The sequence below is a fragment of the Miniopterus schreibersii genome (assembly GCF_964146895.1).
Source record: "Miniopterus schreibersii genome assembly, chromosome: 12".
NCBI lineage: Eukaryota > Metazoa > Chordata > Mammalia > Chiroptera > Miniopteridae > Miniopterus > Miniopterus schreibersii.
The window spans coordinates 73,987,211-74,014,534 of record NC_138112.1 but is presented as its reverse complement, the minus strand read 5'-3'; the positions used below and the strand labels follow the sequence as shown (position 1 = coordinate 74,014,534).

General features: G+C 59.2%; 1 protein-coding gene and 1 long non-coding RNA gene across 3 annotated transcripts; one reads left to right on the top strand and one right to left on the bottom strand.

Moving 5' to 3' along the window:
- LOC308565650 lies at window positions 1-13,574 on the bottom strand. Its single transcript, XR_014000060.1, has 3 exons — window positions 13,485-13,574; window positions 11,559-11,728; window positions 1-3,277 (listed from the first exon to the last, which is right to left on the bottom strand). It is a non-coding gene; the product is annotated as an uncharacterized lncRNA (long non-coding RNA).
- B4GALNT4 (beta-1,4-N-acetyl-galactosaminyltransferase 4) lies at window positions 13,394-24,837 on the top strand. 2 transcript variants are annotated; one of them, XM_081155033.1, is made up of 20 exons: window positions 13,394-13,567; window positions 16,243-16,346; window positions 16,623-16,718; window positions 16,793-16,888; window positions 16,984-17,074; window positions 17,165-17,265; window positions 17,445-17,512; window positions 17,710-17,788; window positions 18,844-18,910; window positions 19,030-19,164; window positions 19,243-19,352; window positions 19,454-19,554; window positions 19,636-19,727; window positions 19,958-20,873; window positions 22,449-22,738; window positions 22,892-23,045; window positions 23,151-23,223; window positions 23,305-23,458; window positions 23,765-23,891; window positions 24,445-24,837. In XM_081155033.1, the coding sequence occupies exons 1-20, from the start codon at window positions 13,417-13,419 to the stop codon at window positions 24,563-24,565; spliced, it is 3,126 nt and encodes a 1,041-aa protein (XP_081011159.1). In that variant the 5' UTR covers window positions 13,394-13,416; the 3' UTR covers window positions 24,566-24,837. The 2 variants fall into 2 exon arrangements, 1 of the variants encoding a protein (XP_081011159.1); XR_014000059.1 differs by lacking the exons at window positions 22,892-23,045; window positions 23,765-23,891; window positions 24,445-24,837 and having other exon boundaries at window positions 13,406-13,567; window positions 23,305-23,393.
- The last annotated feature ends 2,487 nt before the right edge of the window (window positions 24,838-27,324 follow it).

Sequence of the window (27,324 nt, the reverse complement as noted above, 5' to 3'; positions counted from 1 at the left end):
GTGCCCTGACTGGGGAAGGAGCGAACCTGCAACACAGATCCGTGCCCTTGACCGGGAATCGAGCCTGAGAGCCTTTGGTGCGTGGGTCAACGCTCCAACCGCTGAGCACACCAGCCAGGGCTATTTTATAACTTCTATAAAAAGTTATATTCATTCATTTATTTAACAAGGACTTACTGAGTGCCGACTCTGTGACAAGAGTCGCTGTGGCCCAGCCGGCATAGCTCAGCGGTTGAGCATCGACCTGTGAACCAGGAGGTCACGGTTTGATTCCAGGTCAGGGCACAGGCCTGGGTTTCAGGCTCCACCCCCAGTGGGGGGCCTGCAGGAGGCAGCCGATCGATGACTCTCTCATCACTGATGTGTCTATTTCTCTCTCCCTCTCCCTTCCTCTCCCTGAAATCAACAAAGACACATTTTTTAAAAATAATATTAAGAATTTTTAAAAAAGAAAAAGAATTGCTGTGGGTGGTGGGCACACAGCCGGTCTGTGGTGTGTGGTGGCTGCACTGCAGACCAGCCCCTGTGCCCCGTCCATGCCCGGCGGGCACAGGGCCCTGCCCCAGTGCTATTGGACTTCCTCTCGGGTCCTCCTGGGCCCCCACGCCCCGGCTGGCTTAAGCAGAACCTGCTGGGGGCTGGTGTGGTTGCTCTGCCTTCCTGCAGGCAGCCCTGTTCCCCCTTCGGTCGGTGGTGGTTTGCTCCCCAGAGGCCAGGCCTCAGTCCCCTCTTCTCGTAGGTGGCTCCACCTCTTCCTGGGCTTGTTTTTATTCTTTTTTGGTTCCTCCTCCAACGCAGGTGTTTGGGTGGGACACATTCTGAAGCTTCCGGAAAGACCTTTGTCACGCACTTACATCTGAGTGACAATTCCACTGGATAATAAAGTCTAGAATTTTTCCCAATGCTTTGAAACACCACCTGATAACCTTATAGGATTTGCTGAGAAATCTGCCATGAGTGTGATTCTTGCTCCCTTGGAGGTGATCTACTCCGGGAAAGTCTTCCTTGATATTCTGAGGCCTCCCTGCAGCCCGTCTAACTGTGGGTTACGTCCCCTCCTGCCTCTCTGTGGCCTTTGCACCTGCAGTCCTTCGTCTTTAATTCCTGGAACTCTAGCTTCTCTGGTTCTTCGAGTATTTCTTCTTCTCCAAGTCCCTTTCTTTTTGTTCTAGGACACGTCTCTCCACTCTATTTTGCATTTCCCATCCCTTTATTCTCCCAGGTGACCTCCTGGACCAGCTCTGGACTGATCTTGCAACACATCCACCTGCCCTTTGGTGGGCTCCATCTGCTGTTTCTAATTCCAGTCATCATAAGAGTGATGAAAGCTGGCCCTTCCCAGCCACGAGGTCTGTACCAGGTCTGTTCTACATGCTTGACATACATCAGTAGTTAACCCTCATAGCAACCTCGTAAGTGCTGGTATTTTCCGCATTTTAGAATAGGAAATGGAGGCACAGCGACATTTGGAAACCTGCCCAAGGTCACACAGCTGAAAGCCGCAGAGCAGGGATTGGCAGCAAGGCAGACAATCTCCAGAGTCTGTCCTCTCAGCCACTATTCCACCTTTTATTTCTTCCAGCATGACCAACGTTGATTTTTCTCTAGCTCTGTATTCTGAAGCAACTTGAGGCTTATGAAGAAACTGTGAGACAGTACAGAGAGCTTCTGGGCTCCCCTCACCCAGGTTTTCCTGTTGCAATCGCCACCACATCACTGTGACTGAGACCAGGACTTGATCTTGATGCAAAACTGCTACTAAACTGAACGCCTGACTCAGAGGTCACTGATGTTAGAACTGATGTCCTTCCCCTGTGCCAGGTCCCTCATCCAGCGTGTGACAGCCCCTCAGTCCTTGCCTGTCTTTCCTGCCCGTAGCACATGCGAGAGATCCACCAGTTACTTTGTAGCACAGTCCTCAGTTCTTTCTTGGGATTGGAATGATCTTTGGCAACAATGTTGCAGAAATGAAGTTGAACGCAGCTCACCACTGCTGACTTTCCAGCCTGTGATGTGACCCTGATCTCCCTAGGGTGGTGTCTGTGGGGTGTCTCCACGTAACATCACCGTTTTCTTGGTACATCGTTAACATATTGTGCAGATACTTTAAGACTATGCAAAATACATCTCTCCCCAAACTTTGACTTGCAAATTCAGCCCATCAGTGGATCTTTCTATGATGATTATTATTGTGACATTTGCCTAATGGTGATTTTCTGTTTCCTTCTTTCCTCCCTCATTTACCAACTGCAATTCTACCGCAAGGACGAGCTGTCCCTTCTCCCCGTGTACTCATTTAACCCGTTACTTATTTAGATCAGAGAGGATATTTATTCTACGCTCAGTCCTGTTTTGCCTTTTGGAACTTTCTGGGATTGTTTCTGAATAATTTTGATCTGAAGTTGGTGAATACACGTATGAGAAACCTGTGGGTACGGTGAGTCCACTATACATGTTTTTGTTAGGTATGACCAATTTCCCTCCAAAATTGTTCCCTTTGCCTCTGCCAGGGATGTGTGAACGTTCTGGTTTCCCTACAGCTTCTCCAACACCATGTTTGTCCTACTAATGTTTGCCAGTTTGATTGGCGAGAGTCGGGATCTCTCTGACTTTAACTTGCATTTCTCTAATGAGTGAATTTAATCTGTTTTCATGTTTGAGAGTCGTTTTCTTTTCTTTTTTCTTTTGTTCTTAATGTCGATCATCTTCAAGTCTTTTCTCCATTTTTCCTATTTGGCTTTAAGATTTCCTGACACATTAGGGGCATTGGCCAGCTGCCTGTGGTTTAGGTTCTGAATATTTTCTCCTTATTTGCCCATGGTCTTTTCTTTGTTTCTGGTGCTTTGTCAGGCAAATTAAACATTGCTCATGGAGTCAAAGTGATTCACCTTCCGTTTCTGTGTCTGGACTCAAACTCTTCTAAGAAAGCCTTTCCTTACCCTGTGGTTCAGGAGGAGCCCACCTGCGTTCGGTTCTCCTGTTCAGACCTCGGCCCACTCATCTGTAAGCCCCTCAGCACCTGAGCTCTGGGCTCAGCCCTGCACTTCCCGCTCCCTCCTGAGCCGTGTCCACCTGCCCAGCACCTAGGGTTTCATTAGGAGCATGGGCCTAACCTGCAAGGTGTTCTTGCTCCAGCTGGGTGCTCACCTCTTTAATGATGTTAACCAAGCTTTTTATTGTCAGAGTCCACCTGCTGTGGAGTCAGGGCTTCTGCTGAGTCTGTGGACCGGTGTTTTTCTTTCTCTGTTGTTGTTAATCTTCACCTGAGGGTTTTTTCCTTTTTGTTTTAGAGATAATGGAAAAAATGGGGGGAGAGGGGGAGAAACACTGATGTGAGAGAGACACATTGACTGGTTGCCTCCTACACCAGCCCTGACCCACCAGGTATCAAACCTGCAACCCAGGTAGGTGCCCTGAACCAGGAATTGGCCCATGGCCTGTTGGGGGGGGGGGGCAATGCTCTAACGACTGACCACACTGGCCAGGGCTGATTGTTTTTCTTTAAAGTTTCCATCTACTCTGGTCCTGGGACTAGAGAGGATGACAGTGACTGTCCCAAGGCACTGGGGCATTGGGGGCACATTCCCTGTAGCTAAACTCTACCAGGTGCACAGGGCAGGCATCCTCCTCACCAGAGCCATCAGCCTGGGGCCGGGGCCCAGGCGCCTTTAAGCACCCCTTTCTCCTCAGGGAATTTTGGGGGAAGGAGCACCAGCCTGAACTGCTGTCATCTGAACTGACCAGGCAGTTCCCTTAGTCTCTCCTTTCTCCCTGGGATGCCCCAGCCTCTGCTCCTGGGAGCCCTGGGTCTTTCTTTGCCTGAAGATCTCTGAGACGTGCAGAGACCTGTTTTCTAAACAGTGAGTGTAGACCCGGTGATGTGAAAATCTTCCTCCTCCCAGTAACTGGGTCTTTTTAAAGGAGAGGCTCTGGGAGTGTTCAGCTAACCCTGGACGCTGCAGGACCCACAGGCAGAGAGGGGAAGGCCTGGCAGAAAGTGACAAGGGGGCCCAGGCCCTGTCCCTTCCCCTCTAGGAGGAGCCACAAAAAACCCTGAGGAAGATTTAGAAACAAACAACCTTTTTTGACTGTCAAAGGGAGCCCTCAAGTGCACCCTCCTATCCAGTTTCATGTGGGACCTCACTGCCAGGAACCAGCAAACCTCCAGGGTTGTCCCTGTCTGGGCAGGTCCCGGGGCAGGAATCCATCCCACTTCCCAGCCAGGCCTCAGCCTGCCGGCCAGGCAGCACAGAGCCCGGAAATCTTGTGGCGGCTTAATCAGAAACAGCAGCAGACCTTGGCCTTCCCTGACAAAGTCCTGCCCCCGCCCCTTGGGGACTGTTTTTCTTCCTAGCTCTTAAACTTTTTGGACTTGCACTTAAGAATTTTAGTTCAATTTCTTTGAGACGCAGCTCAGTGCGGGAAAGGATTCTCTTCTTTAGTTAAACAATTTTTAATTTTTCAACTCGAGTGTATTAGTGTACACAGGTGCCCAACGCAGTGATTAGACACAACTTACTAAGTGTTCACCCCGATACCTCTAGTGGCCGTCTGACACCACCCACAGTGTTACAATATTATTGACTGTATCCCCTGTGCTGTCCTTCCCGTCCATCCCGAGACCGTTCTGTAGCTGCCAGTTGGTGCTTTTTAATCCCTTCACCTTTCTCACCCGCCCCCGAGCCCCTCCCCTCTGGCCACTGTCAAAATGTTCTCCAGGAGTCTGTCTGTTCATTTTGTTGTTTAGAATCCACCTGTGGGGGAGATCCTCCGGCATTTGTCGCTCTCTGTCTGACTTATTTCACACAGCGCAAAGGCCCCTAGGTGCACGCGGCCTTTCCCTGCCTCCCCTTCTCAGCAGGGTTCGGGTGCACAGGGGGCGCATCCGTGCAAACAAAGTCTTTGTCTCCCAGGCCGCAGGGCCGCAGTGACGCAAAACTCCGCCAACAGCCCGCGCGGCCCAGACCGCACCCCCCCACCCCCCACCCCAGCCCCCACCCCAGCCCCCACCCCGCGTCCGGCATCCGCCAGGCGGTTTCCCACCCAGACCCACCCGGAGCACGTGACTCCCGGGAAAAGGAGACTTTCCTCCCTGGGGGAGGGTTCGGACGGATCAGCCGGCCCGCCGCCGGCCCGGGGCCAGGCCCGCCCAGCCCGGCTCCGCCCCCGCCTCTCCACGTCCGTCCCACCGCCCCTAAGCCCGGGGCGGGCTCCAGCCCCTGCGCGGCCCCAACCCCAACCCCTTCCCCGACCCCAGCTCGCCCCTCCTGGGTGCCCAGCGCTCCCTGGGATGCTCTGACCTTTTCTGCGGCCTGGAGCCTTGGGGGGCCAGCAGGCACGTGGGTTCCCAGGGCCCTTTTTTTTTTTTTTTTTAAATATATATTTTTAAATTGATTTCATAGAGAAAGGGAGGAGAAAGAGAAACATCAATGATGCCCGGCCGGGCGTGGCTCACCGGTTAAGCATCGACCTAGGATCCAGGCGATCAGGGTTCGATTCCCGGTCAGGGCACATGCCCGGGTTGCGGACTGCAGCTGATCAATGACTCTCTCATCATTGATGTTTCTATCTCCCTCTCTCCCTCTCCTTTCCTCTCTCTGAAATCAATAAAGATATATTAAAAAAAAAAAAGAAACATCAATGACAAGCTCAATGACAAGCGAGTCATTGATCGGCTGCCTCCCGCACCCCCCCCACTGGGGACCGAGCCCTAAGCCGGGCCTGTGTCCCGACCTGGAATCCAACCCTGACCTCCTGGTTCATTAGTCGATTCTCAACCCCTGAGCCACACCGGCCGGGCCCCGGGGACTTTCTATACAACTTCCACCCAGCTGGCACCGGGTCACAGGGTCTGGGGTCTGGGATGCCCAGGAAACGTGCGGCCCTCTCCCAGCACAGCACACGAGCTGTCCGAATGGTTCAGGCCCCTCTGCCGCCCGCGGGGTGCAGACCCTCCCCCGCCGGGCGCCCCCTGCTTCTGGGCAGAAGAGCCCGCGGCCTCGCAGTGACCCCTCCAGTCAGGCGTGGTCCTGCATCGCCACCTGGTGGCCGCCTGGAAAACTGCCACCCCAGGGGTGGGGGGCAGAGAGGAGGGTGAGGAGTGGGGTCTCCCCCAGAGGAGCTGGGTCCGGGTCCCCGCCCTCAGCCCCCGCAATCCCAAGGACGGCGCGGGGCGTTAGACCCCACAAGACCGCAACTCTGACTCCATCAGAATGCTCACCCTGACTGGTCCCCATCGCATTTCTGATCAGACTGAAGCCCAAATTAGGGCGCGCCTTTAGGGGCCCGGAGGGGAGTCGCTGGACCCAAAGGTGAGGGCCCCTGTTTTAACCTGTGGTTGTTGGCCCCGCGCACCTGGGGACGACCCGCAGACCCGCAGAGATGGCGGGAGGAACGGGTGGCCGGGCAAGATGCTGCTGGCGCGGGTCAGGGCCAGCGTCCCCGGGAAGGGATTGCTGCGTTACCCCGGAGTCCTTCAGCACTGTAGGACACCCCAGGATACCCTCCAGTCCCCGCGCGGCAGGACACCCCATCCCAGTGCTGCAGGACACCCCCCAAGGACACCCCCATCCCGTGCTGCAGGACACCCCCAAGGACACCCCCATCCCAGTGCTGCAGGACATCCCCAAGGGCTCCCCCATCCCAGTGCTGCAGGACACCCCCAAGGACACCCCCATCCCGTGCTGCAGGACACCCCCAAGGACACCCCCATCCCAGTGCTGCAGGACACACCCCCAAGGACACCCCCATCCCGTGCTGCAGGACACCCCCAAGGGTACCCCCATCCCAGTGCTGCAGGACACCCCCATCCCAGTGCTGCAGGACACCCCCAAGGACACCCCCATCCCAGTGCTGCAGGACACCCCCCAAGGGCACCCCCATCCCAGTGCTGCAGGACACACCCCCATTTGTTAAACAGCCAAGGGAGAGTAGAGCGGGGTGCAGAGGTGCTGGGGGCACAGGCAGTTTGGGCAGCTCTCTCCAAGCCCACACCCCCCTAGGAAGAGGAAGTTGGTTAAATCCCCCCAAGAGTTGGGGACAGCTGGCAAGAAGGACCAGGCTCTGTCCTCATGGAGCTCAGAGTGCAGCAGGGGGAAAAACAAACCAGGAGGGAAGCAGGATAACCTCCGCATTTGTAAGGCGAGGAAGCCACGGGGTTTGCTGTAGAAACTGTGATGAGAGGGGCGGGAGTCCAAGGAACCTCCCAGGGAGAGGGATGGATGAGAGCCCAGGCCCCCAGGGGTCTGGCCAGAGGAGAGGGCTGTGCAAAGGTCCTGGGGTGAGCAAGGGCTGTTTGCTGCTGCAGTGGAGGGAACCAGAGGGGAAGTGGTCAGAGGCCAGATCTGGATGCGGGTCAGTGGCATGGCCAGCCTCATGCTGAGTGAGTGTCTAACCTTCCATGCCAGGGCTGAGCTGCTCTTGACCCACGTGCTGGGAGTCACCTGGCACCACTCCACAGGTGGTGAGAGAAGCCACCGAGATTAGGATCACAGCACACGGCCCCACATGGCGGTACCAAGGTTGTGGTGATGGGCTACTCACAAAATGGGTCAGATCACAGCTGAGGGATCCAGGGTCTGGGAAGCAGCAAACCCACCAGTCCCTTACCTGGGAGCGAGCAGTTGGCGGTAGTTACCCCTGAGTCCCCTTGTCTTGCCTAGAGGTTACAGAATCCACTCAGCCTCGAACAGTTGGCCCTGAGGTCTGGCCATTCAGCAAGGACATGCAGGACCTACAGGGCCCATAGCCAACAGCCTCCCTCAACAATTCTACCATCATCTGAACTCAAATTGTCACAGACTGGGCCACCCTGTCACAGGTCGGACATGCTGACGACCTGGGCCCACACCTGCTCATATTGTCCCATACGTGCTCCATCAGTCCACTTGCAGGGTGAGGTGACATGCAGCGCTGACCTCTGCCATGCTCCTGGATCCTGTCTCAGATCGTGAGTCAGAAGGGGTGCAAGTCACACCTCTGATGACCCTTAGCTTCCAGTCTGAGAGCCTGACAGTGACAATAACCAAACACAGCTAGAGGTGCTCCCCACTCAGCCCCAAGAATCCTTAGGCTCTCTGTTGTCCCTTGTAACCCGCAGGAATCTTGGGCCAAAGGTGCTCACCTTAGGGCTGTGCCATCTCACCAGCTTGGTAGATGGGGTCCTGGCCATTTTCCCAGGCATGGACCCCACTGCCAGGAAACAGTCCTCGCCCTGCTGGAGGAGCCCATCCCCACCAGGACAACCTGGGGATCAAGGAGAGGACTAGGTCTGGGGGTGGGGGTGTCAGTGGCAATCACTAGAGGCAATGGGGCCTGTACTCTCCACATCACAGCATGTGACCCCAGGCTGAACTTGGTCTGGACCACCAGCTCATCATTTGCAGAAGCCCTGGAAGCAGTATCACCGAGCATCTGCAGCCTCCATTGCTGTACGCGGCTCAGCCCAAAACCCCACTTGGGCACAAATAAAAAAATAAGTCCCAAGAGAAATAAAATAATTTAAATAAATTACAATGAAAACATAACTTACCAAAATTTCTGGAATGCAGCAAAGGCGGTGCTCAGAAACATATACATTAGGGAAAAAGACCTAAAATCAGGGATCTAAACTCCTCCTGAGGGAACTAGAGAAAAAAGTAAATACAAGCCTATAGAAGAAAATAATAAACTAGAACAGAAATCAGTGAAACTGAAATCAGGAAATCCATTTTAAAAAATCAGTGGAACACCAAAGCTGGTTATTTGGGAGCAGGCAGGGGAACGTCAAGAAGACTGAACCATGTAGTCAGGCTAATCAGAAATAAAGAGACGCCTGGCCGGCGTGGCTCAGTGGTTGAGCATCGACCTGTGAACCAGGAGGTCACAGTTCAATTCCCCATCAGGGCACATGCCTGGGGTTTCGGGCTCGATGCCCAGCAGGGGGCGTGCAGGAGGCAGCCAGTCAATGACTCTCATCACTGATGTTTCTCTCTCTCTCTCTCTCTCTCTCCCTCTCTCTTCCTCTCCCTGAAATCAATAAAAACATATGTAAAAAATTAAAAATAAAAATAAAAATAAAAAACCCTCCCCTCCAATCCACCTATGTCATTGCCCTGTTATTTCCTGTGCAGCACTTACCACGACCTGAAACTACCATGTGTCCACGTCTTTGTCTCTGCTTAGAAACATATAAACTCCGTGAAAGGAGGGACCTCACCTGCATTGTTCATTCCTGTGCCCTTCAGTCTCAGCTGTGAAGGTCCTACGTACGTACCTATGGACCAAATGAGTGAGCACCCGGGACCAGAGGGAAGCATGAGATGTGCACACAGCAGCGTGCATGTAAATATGAGTTTGGAGACAATGTAGGAAACATAGTGAGATTTATAGCACAGTACTATTTTTTTTTTAAAGATATGTCCTTATTGATTTCAGAGAGAGGAAGGGAGAGAGAAACATCAATGATGAGAGTCATTGATCCTCTGCCTCCTGCACGCCCCCTACTGGGGATGGAGCCCACAACCCGGGCATGTGCCCTGACCAGGAATCGAACAGCAATCTCCTAGATCCTAGGCCGATGCTCAACCACTGAGCCGCGCCAACTGGGCATATAATACAGCACTATTTTTTTTTATATAAAGAAAATAATTCTTATATATATATATATTTAAAATATATCTTTATTTCCCGGCCCGGGCATGGCTCAGCGGTTGAGCGTCGACCTAGGATCCTAGGCAATCAGGGTTCGATTCCTGGTCAGGGCACATGCCTGGGTTGCGGGCTGCAGCCGATCAATGACTCTCTCATCATTGATGTTTCTATCTCTCCCTCTCTCCTCTCCTTTCCTCTCTCTGAAATCAATAAAGATATAGAAAAATAAAATTTAAAAAAATTTTAAAAAATCTCCCACTTTAAAAAAAAAAAAATATATATATATATATATATATATATATGTCTTTATTGATATCATAGAGAGGAAAGGAGAGGGAAAGAGAGAGAAACATCAGTGATGAGAGAGTCATTGATCCGCTGCCTCCCACATGCCCCCTGCTGGGGATCAAGCCCAGCCATGTGCCCTGACCAGGAATTGAACTGCGATCTCCTGGATCCTAGGTCAATGCTCAACCACTGAGCCACGCCTGGCCAGGCTAGTACAATACTATTAATGTAACATTAAAATATATACAATTTGATATGTATTCTAACAAATGCACACATAACACCATTTAAAAAAGTGAATAGCCCTGGCTGGTTTCGCTCAGTGGTTAGAGCGTTGGCCCGCAGACTGAAGGGTCCCAGTTTCAGTTCTGGCCAAGGGCGTGTACCTCAGTCACAGGCTCCATCCCTGGCCCTGGTCCTGGCAGGTGCAGGAGGCCACCAATTGATGTGTCTCTCTCACATCAATGTTTCTCTCTCTCTCCCTCCCATTCTTTGTGAAAAGCAATGGAAAAACTATCCTCAAGTGAGGATTTAAAAAAAAAAAAGTGAATTGCAGGAGGGAAGGAGTGAAAACAGGAGGTGACGGGGAGGAAGGTTTGAAAAGGTGTCAGACAGTTTGAAAGAAAGATGACAGAATGACATACACAGAGGAAAGAGGCCAACCCCATTCTCTGCCTCGAGGTTAGAATAAAAGAAGGGACAGTGGGCAGCGGGAGAACAGACTGCAGCTTCTTGGACAGTCTTCCCAGGGTGACGTGGGGTCTGCTCCCTCCTCTAGCCTGGGAGGCCTGTGACAGCATGTGGCAGGATGTGTGCCAGGTTTGCTGGAGCCCAGGGGCCTCTGCCCTGGAGTGGCCATGCCCAGGTGCTCTGCTGACCCATCTCAGCAGAGCTTGGCCATCCCCCCCCCCCCCAGGGCACCAACATGGTGCAGAACTCTGGAGATGACCCAGCCCAGCCACCAGAGTCACCCTGTTACTGGCGAGATGAGGAGACCTTGGTTCTTGTTCTCTTGAAGGGAAGACTTCAATCAAGAGACAAAGTGCAGCAAAGCCAGCAGGAACTTATTGGCCGCAGCAAAACACACTCAGGCCCTGGCCAGTTTGGCTCAGTGATTAGAGTGTTGGCCTGCAGACCAAAGGGTCACGGGTTCGATTCCCGGTCAAGGGCACATACCTTGGTTTTGGGTTCAAGCCCCAGCCTCTGTCGGGGCACATGCAGGAGGCAACCAATCGATGTTTCTCTCTCTCTCTCTCTCCCCCTCCTTTCCACTCTCTCTAAAAAATCAATGGTGAGAATTAACAGAAACTAACACACAAAAATACTCAGGACAGTGAGACAAGGAAGGTCATAGGAGAAACAACAGGAGAGCCTGGCTGGGCTGCCTTGGCTCACTGGGGAGTCAGAGAAAAGGGGGCCTTGGAGACAGGCTCAGGGTTTAAGCCTGGGATGAGCTGCCCCCATTGCTCCCCTGGTTGCAAGTCTCGTGGGGGCCCTCAGAAGGAAGAAGTGGGGAAGGGAATGGCACGGGTGTGCTCCCCTGGGTACAATGGGTCCTTTGCTTTAAGGATATTTATCTCTCTCTTGCAGGTGGGAATCTCAGGGGAGGTCTCAGGGGAGGGGCTCCAAAGAATATTCACCAGTTTTCCAGGTGGGCTCTTTTAGGGTCGTGGTCTCCACTGATTGGTCGGCTCCAGGGCAGAGGGTCACTAGTCAACACAGCTGGTCCTGAGGCAGCCACGGTGCCACTTGTCCGGTTTTGCTGCTTTTCTGGGCCCGGAGCGGAAATACAACTGAGGCCTAATGTTATCTTTAGGAAAGGAAAGGAAAGGTGCTGGGGGAGGAAAGGTTACCCTGGAGGCGAGGTTCTTGTTTTCCCAGTTTTTCCCCTTGCCAGGCACCTGGGCTTTTCTCCCTGATGACCTTCTGTACCTGGCCCATCACCCTTACTCTGCTCAGTCCTGTCCAACTGCCTCTAACAACCTCAGCCATGTACGTCTTCCCACCCGGGGCCCATGGCGCCGGGGAGCAGAGGAAAGCTGTCCTGTTGGGCCATAAGGCCCTGACCCACAGGGTGTCACAGAGAGTTGCTTTACACCATGAATGCTGGGCGGCTTGTTACATAGCAAGGAACAGACGGACACAGGAGGGGAGCAGGGTCAGAATGGAGCTGGGCAGAGGGAGGACTGCCGGGCACGGCCCCGCAGGACTGGAGTCCGGTGGCTCAAAGTGCATCGCCCACCCGCACTCGCCAGCTGGGCAAGAGCCACGCGGAGACCCCGCCACTCAAGTCCGTGGAAGAACCAGCTTGTGGGTCCCTGCTGTCCCCTTCCATGGGTTCTGCCCCCGTCCGCCTGGACCCTGCCCTCAAGCTAAGATCCTTTGGCGGCTCATCTTTCTCCGGGTGCAGCCATGTGCTTTCAGACCCCTTCAGCCCGTCTCCCCGCAGCCTGCTGGCCCCGCACACCCAGCCCCCTGGCCGAGCCTCACCTTCTCACCTGTCAGTCCACCCACCTCCCACCTTGAGACCGCTCCTGTTGGCTGTTTGCAAAGGGCTTGTTCCAACTCCAAGACCAGGCTGCCCCATCTCAGGCCTTGCCCCCATTCACCAAGCCCCCGGTGTCCTCCCATCACCCTGTCCCCACTGTCGCCCCCCACCCACAGCTGCACCGCCCCCGGACCCCACCCCTACGCACGTGGTTCCCGCCCCTGTGTCCCCAGTCTCCAGGGCCTCTGCCCCTCCCGGTCCCGCCGTGGCCGTGGCCGTGGCCGTGGCCTGTCGCCTCCCCACCCACTTCCTCAGAGCAACCATTGTCTCGCCCCGCCTCCCGGCCCCGCACCGCCCGGTCCCGCACCGCCGTCCCCAGTGCACCGGATCCGCGTTCCCTGTCCCCCATCCTCGGTCCTTGGCACCTTCCCGTCCCCGGTGCCCCTCTCACCGGCCCCCCAGTCCCGGCCCCCACGCTCCCCCACCGCGCTCCCCCAGCCCCTGCCCGGCGCCCGCCCCGCGTCCCGGGTCCTGCGCCCCTCACACCCCCCGGGCGGCCCGCGCTCCCCTCCCTCCGCCTCCGGGTCCCCGCGTCCCCGCGCGGCCGGCCGCCCAGGTGGATGCGCGCGCTGCGCGGAGCCCGGCGCCGGGCGCACCCGAGCACGCCGTCCCGCCTCCCGCGCGGCCGATTGGCTTCCCCGGGCCGGCGGGACCCGATTGGCTCGCGCGGCGCGCAGGCCGGGCCCGTTCGCGGTGGGCAGCGCCGCAGCGTGGGTGCCGCTCGGTCCCGCCGCGGCCCCGGGAGCGCGGAGCCCGAGCGGGGGGCGGGGGCGCCGCCGGAGCCGCCCGCCGCCCACCCCGGGCCGGCGGCCTTGGGCAGCCGGGGGTCGCGGCCGCAGCGGGGCCGCGGGCGGCGGACAAAGGGCCATGCGGGGCCGGCGGGTGCGGCGCGAGGCGCGCGGGAGCCGGGGGCCGCTGCGGCGCCGCTGAGCGGCCGGGGCGGGGCCGCGATGCCGTGGTGCCCGGTGAAGAAGCTCCGCAAGCAGATCAAGCTGCTGCTGCTGCTGGTGCTGCTCACCTGCGCCGCGTGGCTCACCTACGTGCACCTGAGCCTGGTGCGCCAGGGCCGCGCGCTGCGCCAGCGGCTGGGCTACGGGCGAGGTACGGGGCGCCCCGGGGCGGGCGGCGGGAGGCCCCGGGCGCGGACCCCGCGCGCCCCGCCCTGCTCGGGGGCCCGGGGCGGGGACGCCCGGTGACGTCATCGCGAGGAGCGCGACCCTCGCGGGGAGGGTCCCCGAGCCACAGTGCGGGGTCCGCCGAGCGCGGGGCGAGGGCCCCCTCGGCCCTGCCCGGCCGCCGCTCCCACGCCCGCTCGGTGCCCTGGCAGAGCCGCGGTTTCCCCACCGCGCGGACGGGCTGGGGCGAGCCGGTCCGCGCAGTTGGAAGGCTCCCTGGAAGGGGTGCCCTGGGTGAACCTCTGGTCTGGGACTGTGTGGAGCGGGAGGCAAGACGGGGACCCAGCCTGGAGTGAACGCTCCCGGGCTCCCGAGCGCACCCTCCGGCGGGGACAGTGGACGCAGGAAGCAGTCAGGGCCTGGTGGGCACAGGGAGAGAGAGCCAGGGGAGCGGTCCTGCCACCCGCGCTAGAGGAATCCTGGAAGGCCTCTTGGAGGAGGCACCTTTGCCACAGCCTTTGGGGGAAGAGCATCCTAACAGCAGGAACAGCATAAAAAGCCTGGAGTGTGATGACGGGGAGGGAGGAGTGCCTGGAACCCCAGAGGGAGGAATGGAGGAGAGGGAAACACCTCAGGGCGGGAAACATCCCAGCCAGGCTGCCCCGACCCTTCTCAGGGAAGTGAGGTGTCCTTAGGATGGGGGGAAGGACGAGAGTCTTGCCTCCTGAAGACTCAGAACAATGACTTTGACTCTGTATCTGGGGCCCCTCCGTCGAAGGGTCCAAACCTCCCCCTTCAGTCTCATTCCCGCCCCCCCTTGCTGAAGCCCCCCTGCCTCCTGGTGGTGTACCAGACACCTGGCCTCATAGACCCCAGGCCAGGTGTCCCCCCACCCCCCAGTCCACACACTTCACAGCCACCCCCCCCTCAAGAGGCCCCCAGCGCTGCTCACCCCCACCTCCACCCCAGCTGTCAGCACATAAGCAAGACTCCCGAGCGCGACCCGGTGACACAGAGCAAAACCAGCCCCTGCTGAACAGCCTGTGTGGTTTTCTGAGCAACCACAGTCCTCCCCAACCAGACTTCCTTAGCAGCCAGGGAGTCTAGTTCAGCAAATGGGAGGGGTGGAGGCGTGGGAACCCCACTTCTGAAGCCACTGAAGCCCTGTGGGCAGGAGCTGTTCAGGGTCCTGGAAGATTACGCCTCATGGGGCACCTTCCAGGAGCCTTCCCAGCCCCCAGGGCTGCAGCCCCACCTACTGTCCAGCCGCTGGGCCCCCACCAGGGCAGCAGCTGGATGCGCCAAGGCCATCCTGACTGTAGGTCGATGTGGTCTGCACCTCCACCGAGGAGGCAGCCTTGGAGTGGGGCAGAAGGCCGTCCCGGTGTCCAGCCGTCCCCAAGGGAGAGTAAGCTGGGAGGCAGGGAGCCTGTCTGGACCTTGCTGGGCTGGGGCTGAGCACTGCAGGACCGTGGTGGCAGCCTGGGCTGGGACCCACTGCAGAAGGCTCCCAAGACCCATGGGCAGCTTGGTGGGAGTGAGGCTCAGGGCCAGGCTGTGGGGATTTGGCTGGGAGGCCTTTGGGGCTCACCTCCCAGCTGAACAGAGACAGACTGGGGTGAGAACCCAAATGGAGAGCGGGTGGGCAGGTACCACAGGGTTCTCATCGGCAGGAGACCATGGGCTGCCATCTTCCCCCAGAGAAGGGGCCCGGGACAATTGTGTCCACACTGGAATCCAGCTCCTGGGGTCTGGATTGAGGGATGGGCATGGATGTCAAAGCCCAGGCTTGGCCCTGGAGCAGAGGGGGGCTCCTGGGTCAGCTGCCTCTTGGAGGGGCAGAGGTGGGGTATAGTGAAATCTCCCCTCGGAGGCTCAGATCCTGGGTTTGGACCCCAAGGGGATGGGGTGGAGAATGTTCAGGAAGGAAGTGTGGGGAGCTGAAGGAGTTGGGGTGCAGAGGTAGTCTGCCCCAGGCTAGGGGGTTTGGGGTCACCAAGCTCTGGAGTTGTCCACAGACAGACCTGGGAAGGGTTCCCAGGGACAGTCTCCCTCCAGGGCCACCTTGGCCTCAGATCCTCCAGCAGCCAGACCAGCATGCCAGCCCTCCTCTGCCCAGGCTGGTGCCAGGGCTCCTTTCGTCCCAGACCCTGGCCTCAAGGGCAGCAGGTGCCACTGTCACAGCTGGGGCAGCTTAGCCTCAAGTCAAGAAGCTCTGGCACTAACCAACCCTTAGCTCTCCAGTCTGGAAAGAGAGGCAGACACAAAACATTCCAGCACATGGGAAAGGTGCTGAGAGCACAGAGCAGTCCTGGGGGTCTTCCCGGAGGCAAAGCCACTGATGAGGATGGCCAGATGGGTGTGTGTGCACGCACATATAACTCTGCTCCCTCACACCAGCCAGGGGCCTGGGAAAAGCCAGGTAGAAGGCTCCGGTGCCCCCCCCCCCGCCCCCCGCAGCCAGATATGGGAGAAAGAACAAGCCCTGGTCCCTGATGAGGGTGGGCAGGCTGCTGGTAGCACAAGGGAGCATAAGGCAGGAGACACTGGCCTTCCTGCCCTGGGGCAGCCGTGTGGGATGGAGGTGCTTGACCCCAGCAGCAGGGGCTCTGGCCTTGGAGAAAGCCTGGGCCCCGGTCACACCCCATGTGTCACTCACAGATGGTGAGAAGCTGACCAGTGTGACAGACGGCCGGGGCGTCCGGGCTGCACTGTCCACGCAGAGGGCAGAGGACTCCAGCGAGAGCCGTGAGGAGGAGCAGGCGGTGAGAGGGGAGAGAGCACCTGTGTTCTGCACTCGGGGGACCCTGGGGCCACTCGTGTGGGCCACGTGCATGGAGGACCAGGTGCAGCTGGGGCGAGCTCCAGCACCGAGCACGGCCCAGACACAGGCACATGGGGGCCTGAGGGGCCTGTCGCATGGGTGCTGTGTCTGTGGGGCTGTGTCCTGGACTGTGTGGAGTGGGATGCCTGTGGTTGTGAGACCCCCTCCCTGCCCTCACATTTCTCAGCTTTGACTCCAGGCCCTTTCTCTCCTGTAGCCCAATGGTCGGGACCCGAACATGCTGTTTTCTGGGGGGGCTGGAAGGCTGCCCCCCCTGAACCTCACCCATCAGGCACCCTCGTGGCGGGAGGAGGTGAGTTCTGCAGCCTGAGGCTTGGGGGGAGGGTTGGGGGGTCCCACGTGGAAAGTAAGACCCCTCCCCCACAGTATAAGGGGCAGGTGAACTTGCACGTGTTCGAGGACTGGTGTGGGGGCGCCGTGGGCCACCTGAGGAAGAACCTGCACTTCCCACTGTTCCCTCATGTGAGTGCGGGGGGGGGGCACAGGGGGCAGCTGGCCTTCCAGGGTTGGCAGGGGTAGGTTGAGTGGACATTGACATTGGAGGTCACTGCCCCCAGACTCGCACCACCGTGAAGAAGTTGGCTGTATCCCCCAAGTGGAAGAATTACGGACTCCGGATCTTTGGCTTCATCCACCCGGCAAGAGATGGTGAGGGGGGAAGGGGGTGGGGGAGGGGACAAGGGGGGAGGGGTGTCCTGAAGGGCCCACAGCCTCCTGAGCCCCTGTCCTGTGGCCTAGGAGACGTCCAGTTCTCTGTGGCTTCAGATGACAACTCTGAGTTCTGGCTGAGCCCAAATGAGAGCCCGGCAGGTGCCCAGCTGGTGGCCTTTGTGGGCAAGGTACCCCCACTCCGCAGCCCTGACCCCAGCTCTGCCCTCCATCCACACCCACCTATCTCTTCACTGGGCTTCCTGTGGCCTCGGTCCCCTGTCTCCTCCAGTTTAGGAACGGGGTGGGATGGGGCTGGTGCTCCCAAGGAGAGGGTGAGCCCCCCTCCACTCCCCATGTCACCCCCCAGACTGGCTTGGAGTGGACGGCCCCTGGAGAGTTCACCAAGTTCAGCTCACAGGTGTCCAAGCCCAAACGGTGAGTGACTGGGAGTGTGTGTGCACACATGTGTACACATGTGCGTGAGGGCCTGGGTGACACCACGCTGCATCTGGGCTGCCCTGCCACACCGCCATCCCCAAGGAATGGGCCCGAGCCCCCATCTACTCTGGGCTTTCCGTCTGAGGTTCTTGGGGCAGAGCAGGCCACATCCCCCTGATTCCTCATGTCCCCAGGCTCATGGCCTCCCGGAGGTACTACTTTGAGCTGCTGCACAAGCAGGACGACCGAGGCTCAGACCACGTGGAAGTGGGTGTGAGTGTGCCCCCAACCTCCCCTGCCCTGCCTCCCCCCTCCAACCCCCACTCCCCCAAAAAGGAAAGATGACTGTGGACCCTGCCCCCAGGAGCTTTCTATCTAGTTGACATGAGGCAGTCAGAACTGCTGGGAGGCTTCCTGGAGGAAGTGGCTCTTGAGTAGAGTCTTGAGAGATGAGACTCACAAGGAGATCCAGTGGGGAGAAGATCTGGGGTGGGGGTGCACCAGGAGCCGCCCAGAGCCATCCAGACCTAGACAGTTCAGGCTTGTCCTGAGAATGAGGTGATAGGATTTACCCTTCAGGCCACTGTGCGGAGAGAACCTGGGGGGACTTGTATGGGGCATTGTTCCCTGGTCGGGGAGGTGGGAATGGAAGAGTGTCAGGACAGAGGGCTTGAGCCTGGCTGAGTGTGGGCTGGTGACCTCGGTGGACTAGGGGGCCCTCATCCACACCTCCGGTATGTCTCAGGTGTCTGGTGGGTGTGGTGGGTGTCACCCAAGCTCAGCTTGGCAGAGGGTCCAGGCTGACATGCAAGTTTGGGGTGACCTTGCAGAAGCTGGGGGGTTAGTTGACAGGGCCCAGGATGAGCTATGAAGGGAAGAGGGCCTGGTACAGCCCCCAGGAACCCCAACTTAAGAGGGGTGGGGGAGGGACTGCAAAGGAGACTGAGGAGCAGCTACAGGAGTGAGGGGAGTGGGAGGTGGGTGCTAGCTTTGGCCCTTGGAAGGCCAGCATGACCTCTACAAGAGCAGTGACTGCACACGGGGGGGGGGGGGTGTTGGAAACTATAACCAGCAGGTAAGGGAGCACTCAGATGTCAGGAAGGGTCTAAATGAGGCTTGGGTGCCCTTACCTGCCACCAGGGCCCCAGCCGTCTGGGCCACCCCCAGTTTCCCTGCTGCCCTTTCCCAGGACTCCTCTCCCATCCACCCTCAGAGCTTCCTACATCCTTGAAGGGGTGGCCCTGCTAGTTCCCCGCTGTCCTGTCAGGAAAGGCCCTGCTATGCCCCCACCCCACCCTTTGGCCCTGACTGCCCTTTCCACCCCCCAGTGGCGAGCCTTCCTGCCTGGCCTGAAGTTTGAGGTCATAGGCTCTGCTCACCTCTCCCTGTACACAGGTGCGGAGTTGTGCCTCTCTGGGGAGTGGGGCGGGCTCTTGACGGCTGGTTTCTTTGGGATGGCCTCTACACTGGGGGGGGGGGGGTCCTGGGAACCCCACACATCCTTCTGCCCCCAGATGAATCAGCCCTGAAGATGGACCATGTGGCCCATGTCCCACAGTCCCCAGCCAGCCACGTGGGGGGGCACCTGCCACAGGAGGAGCCCAGAGCCGACATGCTGAGGCCGGACCCCCGGGACACCTTCTTCCTGAGTGAGAGGGGCCGTGGGGCAGGGGAAAGCCTAGGGTGGGGGGCTCTGGGCTGGCGCGCTGTGACCAACCCTCCCACAGCTCCTCGCGTGGAGCCTGCGAGCCTGGAGAATGTGCTGGAGCCCTGCGCCTACGCCCCCACCTATGTGGTCAAGGACTTTCCTATCGCGAGATACCAGGGACTACAGTTTGTAAGTGCCACTCGCCAAGGCAGCCCCTGAGGCTGGGGCCCTCCCGGCCAGGGTGCCCTGAGCCCCTCCAGCCCTGCCCTGAGCCCTCTGCGCCGCCCCAGGTGTACCTGTCCTTCGTTTATCCCAATGACCACACGCGCCTCACTCACATGGAGACGGACAACAAGTGCTTCTACCGCGAGTCACCGCTGTACCTGGAAAGGTGAGGGAGGGGCGCCCGGGACGGGGGCGGGGCCTCTGCGACGGGCTCTGACGCCCCGCCCCCGACGCCCCGCCCCCTCAGGTTTGGGTTCTATAAGTACATGAAGCTGGACCAGGAGGAGGGGAGAGACGAGCCGGCGCAGCGCCGAGCCTTTCTCTTCCTCAGTCCGGACGGTGAGTGCCCTGGGGAGCCCCGGGGAGCGCCCCGTGCCCCCGGGGAGCGCCCCGCGCCCCAGCCTCAGCTCCCCCCCCCTGAGGCCCCGGTGAGCGCCCCGAGCCCCAGCCCGCGCCCCCGGGGAGCCCCCATGAGCGCCCCAGCCCCAGCCCGCGCCCCGGGTGAGCCCCAGTGAGCGCCCCGCGCCCCCGGGCGTGTCCGGTTCAGCGGCGCTCCGCGCTGTCCGCAGACTTCCTGGAGAATGGGGACGACGGGGAGCTGCTGGACAGCCTGGAGCCCACCGAGGTGGCCCCGGGGCAGAGCAGCCACCGACCCGCCACCACCCCAGCGGCCCCCACGGAGGCCCGAGCCAGCCCCGCCCGGCCCCCGCCGCCCAGCCCCGAGCAGGAGCAGACCCCTAGGCGCTCCCGCGCCCTGAGCTGGGCCGCCCGCGCCGCGCGCCCCCTGCCCCTGCTCTTGGGCCGCGCCCCGCCCCCGCGCGCAGCTCAGCGGCCGCCCCCGAAGGTCTACGTGACTCGGGTGCGGCCGGGTCTGCGGACGCCCCCTCGGGCCCTGGCGCCGCTCAGCGCGGGCGGCCCACCCTGGCCGCCTTTCCCCGGAGTCTTCCTGCGCCCCAGACCCCTGCCCAGGGTGCAGCTGCGGGCGCCCCCGCGCCCGCCGCGGTCTCGAGGCCCCAGGACCAGGGGCTCCCAGGCTGCGGAGCTGAGGCCCCCCGCCCGGGCACAGGCCGCCCCGGGGAGCCGGGAGGGCCAGGCACGGCCGCTGGGACTCGCAGCGCCCACGGAGAACTTGAACGCGTCCTCCGAAACGCGACCGGCGACCTCCTTCCTGAGCTGGTCCCAGGTGTCCAGGCCGCAGCTGCCCGGGGAGGGGGAGGAGGGGGAGGAAGAGGAGGAGGGGGCCCCCGACGACGAGGCTGCGTCAGAAGACAGCGAGGAGGCCGCGGGCCCCGCGCCCGGCCGCTGGCGCGAGGAGGCCATCAACTGGCAGCGCACCTTCAGCGTGGGCGCCGTGGACTTCGAGCTGCTGCGCTCCGACTGGAACGACCTGCGCTGCAATGTGTCCGGGAACCTGCAGCTGCCTGAGGCCGAGGCCGTGGACGTGGTGGCTCAGTACATGGAGCGGCTCAACGTGCACCACAGCGGGTATGGGGTGGGGTGGGGCGCAGAGGTGCAGACCCTGCGTCCTCAGGACACTCAGACCTTCTCCGCAGGTGGCATACACACCCCCTAGGAAAGGGTCTTCTCTCCTTTCTGGGCCCCCTGATTGCCCAGGGCCCCTGCCCAACGTTAGGAGCCTCACCCCCCACTCCCCACCCCCTGCCCAGCTGGCACCCCTGTCCTGTACCTCCAAACCTGCCACCTTGGATGTGGATCCAAAGCTGCCTCTGAGCCACCCAGGCCCCTCCTCCAGATAGACACATTTGAAGGTCGAGCTAAGAGCCCCTAGAGCCCTCTCCTGGCACAGGTCTGCTGGGCCTTCCAAGAAGGGCCTCCACCCGACTCCAGGGAAGGGCGAGGGGCTCCTGCCTCTTCGCCCCCTGGTCTCACCCAGGCCCCAGGGGCTCCAGTTTGGCCTCAGTGGAGGCACTGGGGAGTTAGCATTGAAAGAGGGCAGAACCTGGTCTTGGGCCCTGAAAGCCACACTCAGGACTTGTTTTTCTTGCCTGTGATACAAGGTTTTGAGCAGGGCAGGGGTTTCACCTGTGTGGGCTGAAGACGGGCATGTTGCTGCCTTGGAGGGGAGTGGACGAGAGGGGAGGCCATGGGGAAGGACTAGGACTGGCGGGCTTGATGTGACCATGACATGACCATGGCAGTGACGGGATGGCCTGGACTCTGGAAGTGAGAGAGGTTTGATTCTAGGTGCCTGAGGACCAGCCTGTCCCATGAGCACGCAGGGGTCTGCTTGGTAGAGTGGTCATGGCTGTGGCCCCAAAACCCAAAGTATTTGGGGCAGAAAGTCCCTGGCTTTTGCAGAGAAAGTGGTGGGGATGGCAGGGGTTGAAGGGGGAGCCTGGACCCCGGGAAGTCACACAAGCTCCCAGTGTGGGGTCACTGCCTGCAAAGGGCAGAACCTTGGTGGAAAGAAGACGGGTAGTCAAGGTTAAGGACCCGTTTTCCCAGGACAGGAGAAGCCTCTGCTTGAGGGCAGAGTGGAGGGAAAGTAAGGTGCTCAGCAAGGAGGAGTGAGGGGAAGGGGCCAGAGGGCCGCTTGGGGCAGGCCCAGGGGCTTTTTCCCTCAGGGAGCAGGACAGCCCCCTGGGCTGGTGCCAGGGCAGGGAAAAGAGGCTTCTCAGAGGAGCTACCGGGGCCTAGAAGGAGCTGGGGAGGGTGGGGGCAAGCTCGCCAGAGGGACACCCCAGGACCAAGACCCCGTGGGAAGAGAAAGTCTGCTGGCCTAGTGATACTGAAGGCCTTGCGCAGGAGACTGCTTGGGGTCCTAGAATGCCTCCCTAAGACCCTGGAATCTCGTCCTGTGGTAGTGGGTGCCGCTGAGGGCTCTGAGCGTGTCAGAAAGACGGCTGTGGGAAAAGACCCGAGAGGAAGAGCGGCCCGCCTGGCTGGGGGGCCGCCTCCCCGTGTGCGCCCTGGGAGGGGGGCAAAGTGCCGGTCTCCCTTCTGGGAACTCCCCCGGGGCGCGAGGTGCGATGGGGCGACAGGCAGGGCTTCCCGGCGCAGGGAGGAGCCCTGGGGCGCTGACCCGGCCTCGCCTCCCAGGCGCTACGCGCTCCTGCGGATCGTGAACGTGGAGAAGCGCCGGGACTCGGCCCGCGGGAGCCGCTTCCTGCTGGAGCTGGAGCTGCAGGAGCGCGGGGGCGGCCGCCTGCGCCTGTCCGAGTACGTCTTCCTGCGGCTGCCCGGAGCCCGCGCCGAGGACGCGGCCGAGAGCCCGGAGCCCGCGCCCGCCGCCTCCGCCGCCTCCGCGCGCCCCGACGGCCGCCCCGAGCTCTGCCGGCCGCTGCGCCTGGCCTGGCGCCAGGACGTGATGGTTCATTTCATCGTGCCAGGTGCGTGCCGGCGCGGGGGCGCTTCGGGGTGGCGCCTGGCTCGGGAGGGGAAGCTCTCGGTGCCCCGCGGGAAGGGCACGCAGCGCCCCTGGTCCGACGGCGCGCCCTGCGCGGTGCGGTCCAGCCGGGCGCAGAGGCCCCATCTTCCCCCAGTGAAGAACCAGGCCCGCTGGGTGGCCCAGTTCCTGGCGGACATGGCCGCGCTGCGCGCGCGCACCGGGGACTCGCACTTCAGCGTCGTCCTGGTGGACTTCGAGAGCGAGGACATGGACGTGGAGCGGGCTCTGCGCGCCGCGCAGCTGCCGCGGTAACGGCGCCCCGCCGCCCCTCGCCGGACCGCGTAGCTTCCTTCGCCTGGAGGTAGATTTTCCTGCCCCCAGGAATCGTTACCTGTTCCCCCACCCCCACCCAGGTACCAGTACCTGAGGCGAACCGGAAACTTCGAGCGCTCCGCAGGGTTGCAAGCGGGAGTGGACGCGGTGGAGGTGCGTGGGCGGGTGGGTGGTAAGGCAAGAGCCGGCCTTTCCGAGGGGAGGGCAGCTCGCCGACCTCCCTGCGACCTGCAGGACGCCAGCAGCATCGTCTTCCTCTGCGACCTGCACATCCACTTCCCCCCGAACATCCTGGACGGCATCCGCAAGCACTGCGTGGAAGGCAAGCTGGCCTTTGCGCCTGTGGTCATGCGCCTGGGCTGCGGCAGCTCGCCGGGGGACCCACATGGTAATGCCCAGAGTCCCATCAATGCCGGGTAAAAGCGAGGCACCCTGGGTGCCTCTCCCAACCCCCAAGGCTGGCCTGGGGCCCCCTCAATGCCCCTATAATGCCCTGTAGTGTCTAGGATGCCCCCCCAGTACCCCCAGGGTCATGCACAGCCCTAGGTGCAGCACTCCAGTCAGGTGCAGGGTGCCTAGGTTATGACCAACTCGGAAGGGTGACCCTGGGAGCCCCCTGATGATGGGGCCCACCCCAGGATCCCTCCTGAGGTCCAGGGGAAGCTTCTCAGCACCTGGACACCCTTCCACCCAGGGTACTGGGAGGTGAACGGCTTTGGCCTCTTTGGGATCTACAAGTCGGACTTCGACCGCATCGGAGGCATGAACACTGAGGAGTTCCGGGACCAGTGGGGTGGCGAGGACTGGGAGCTCCTGGACAGGTGATGCCTCCCCCCCATCATGGAGACAGACTTTTGTACCTTGCTCCTCCATCACCTGGGACCTGTGGGCCTAGAGCAGGGTCAGGAACCTTTTTCCTGCCAAGGGCCATACAAAATTATCAATTTAAAAATTAGCTATGAAAAAAGTTCCTAGATTTATTGAATTTCGAGTTCCCACCTATGGTTGCCTTGGCAGGGCCAGACCAAATGATTTCAAGGGCCATATATGGCTGTGGGCCAGATGTTCCCCATCCCTGGCCTAGAGAGACCCTTGGGCCCACCCCATTCCCTGAAACCACTCCCCACCCACCCCAGGGTCCTGCAGGCCAGGGACAGCCCTTGAGTCAGCTCTGCCCCCAGATTCTATAGGCTCTGTGATGGCCCTGAGTCCCTGTCCTCCACTGGGGCCCTGCAGGAGTTGGAGCCCTGACAGCCCTAGCTCCTGGACTGAGGAACCTGCCCACTTCCATCCCACCCACGTCCAGGGTCCTGCAGGCTCAGGAAAGCCCTTACCACCCCCAGCCCCCCAGCCCTGACACCCGTCTCCACCCAGGGTCCTGCAGGCGGGGCTGGAGGTGGAGCGGCTCCGGCTGAGGCACTTCTACCACCACTACCACTCCAGGCGGGGCATGTGGGCCGCACATAGCCGAGGCCGGAAGGGGGAGGGCCCCTGATGCCCGGAGACAGCCCCTGCTGCAGTCCTGAGCCTGGTTCCTGGAGACCCAGGGGCTCACCACAGGGCACAGCCCCAACCAGTGCCTGCCCACTCTGGCCCCCACCCTCCCTCCAGAGGCCGCCCAGCTCGGGTCAGGCCCGGCTCGTCCCCACACTCTGTGCAATGATTTCTGTGAAATTTTGCTGTAGCGATGACATTGTTTTCAGGATTTCCAAGAGTTCTGTCTGTTCCGTTTTTTATTCAGAATGAAATGAAATATTTTTTTTAGTTCTGACTGGTCCTCTGCCTGGCTCTCTTGGGAGGACAGAGATGGGCCTTGGCAATGGCCGGAATGTCCTGCACCCTTGGGTCGCTCTGGGCACTGTCCCTGCTCCTGATGACCTTCCTGACTTGAAGCTGTGGCGGCCATGCTGACCCCACCTTCTACCCCCAAGACCACTGTCTGCTTCCCATCCTTTCCCTTTGTGTTTCTCTGTTGGGCCCTGGGGAGAAGGGGCCTTGTACATCCTCAACACTCTGTGCCTGTGGTCATGTGACGTTCCCACCTGAGAGCAAAGCATTCAGCCACACATTCAAGTCCCCTTCATGTGAAAATAACTTGGGTATCAATCCTACCCCATTCTCCTCGGAGGTGAAAGGGCACCCTGGGCAGGGACTATGACCAAGTTTTGGGGGCTGGTATCAGGTTTGACTTTTGCTCATGTAGCTGGAAATTCAAGGTCAGGAGGGCACCAGAGAGTATTGACCAGAGGCTGGGCGATGCTGTTGAGGACCAGCTCTTCCTGGGGAGCCAACTCCAGTTTCAGGCCGGATTCCGGTCACGGGAGGAAGGCTGGTGCTCCACCTGGTGCTGAGTGCCTGCCTGTATGAGGTATTTGTAGCTGCAGTAACAAAGTTCCACAAACATGCTAGAATAAAATTTTTTTAAATTTAAGCCTCACCTGAGGACATTTTTTCCATTGCTTTTCAGAGAGAGTAGAAGCGAAAGAGAGAGAGATGTGAATGTGAGAGAGACACATTAACTGGTTGCCTCTTGCATGTGCCCCGACCTGGGAAAGGGGCGGAGCCTGAACCAAGGTACATGCCCTGGGCCGGAATTGAACCCCGGGACCCTTCAGTCTGTGGCCACTGAGCCAGGGCCGTGCTGGAATTTGTGATCTTACAGTTCTGAAGGTCAGAAGTCCTAAAATTGCTGTTCCTACTGGGCTACACTCCTGGAGCCTTTAGGGTGGAATCTACTTCCTTTCTAGAGCCCACCTGGATTTCTCAGCTCATGGGCTCTTCCTGTGTTTTCAAAGCCAGCGTCTCACCACTTTTCATATCCCTTGTCCCTGCCTCTCTCTCACGTCTGCTTCCATTCTCACATCTCTGACTCTCTCCCTCTTGCCTCCCTCATATAAGGACCCCTGTGATCACGTTGGGTCCCTCAGATAACTCAGGACGATCTCCCCATCTCAACCAACATCCCCTACTTACATCTGCAAAGTCCCTCTTGCCAGGTGAGGTGAGTCCCCGGTGCCAGGACTTCGTTGAAGCTGTTGCTCTGTGCACCTGCTCATCCATGTTCAGTGGGAAGACAGCACGTCTGCCCAGCAGCCCAAGCAATCCTCTTGAGATTTACCCAAATTATAGCCTTAGGTCATACCTCACTCAGGTTCACAGCCCACAGACTCAGAGAAGCAGGAAGGGTTTTGATAAAAGAAACTAGATGGACACTCCAGTCTGGCCCCGAGAAGATTCTAGAAATGGCCTCCTGGGCAGAATGGGAAAGAGGCATCCGTGCTGGGGCTGCCGACTAGAGCAGCCAGACATTCATAGACACTAAGTCACCTGCGAGGTGTGGGCTTCACCACAAGTCCTGCTGGCTCACAGTGGACAAGTGCCCACAGGGAGGAGCACACAGCTAACCTGCCACCTACCTATTCAGAGGACACCAGATGCCCCAGCGGGTACTGCTCACTCCTCCCTAAGTGCCTAATTCGGACAGAATCGTCCCCACTTACAGATGTTGCATAACAAGAGAAGAACTAGCTCTGGACTCCAGAGTACACACTACAAGAGTGGGGGGGGGGGGAGCAAATTCAATAAACGGTGTTGGGGAAACGGGACAGAAACATGCAAAAAAACACAAGGAAACTAGCCCAGGCCAACGTGGCTCCATTCGTTGGAACATCACCCTGTGCACCAAAAGGTGGCTGGTTCAATGCCTCGTCAGGGCACAGGCCCAGGTTGCGGGTTCGGGGCTCCTACGGTCCTTTTCTCTCTCACATCGATGTTTCTCTCTCTCCCTCTCCCTTCCTCTCTCTCTGAAATCAACAAGAACATATCCTTGGGTGAGGGTTAAGAAGGGAAAAAGAGGAAACAGTCACTTTCTTACACCTTGTCCAAGAGTAACCTGAAAATGGATTAAAGACTTATAGGTAAGACCTGAGACCATAAAATTCCTAGAATAAAACATAGGCAGTAAATGCTTCAACGTCAGTCTTAGCAAAATTTCTTTTTTGGATATGTCTCCTGGGGCAAGGGAAACAAACTAAATAAACGGGACTACATCAAACTAAAAAACTTTGCACAGCAAAGGAAACCATCAACAAAACAGAATGACAATCTACTGAATGGGAGAAGACATTTGCCAATGATACACCCTGTAAAGAGTTAATGTCCAAAATTTATAAGAAACTCCTACAACCTAACACACACAAAAAAAATCTGATGTAAAAATGCGTGGAGGCCCTGAATACACATTTCTCCCAAGAA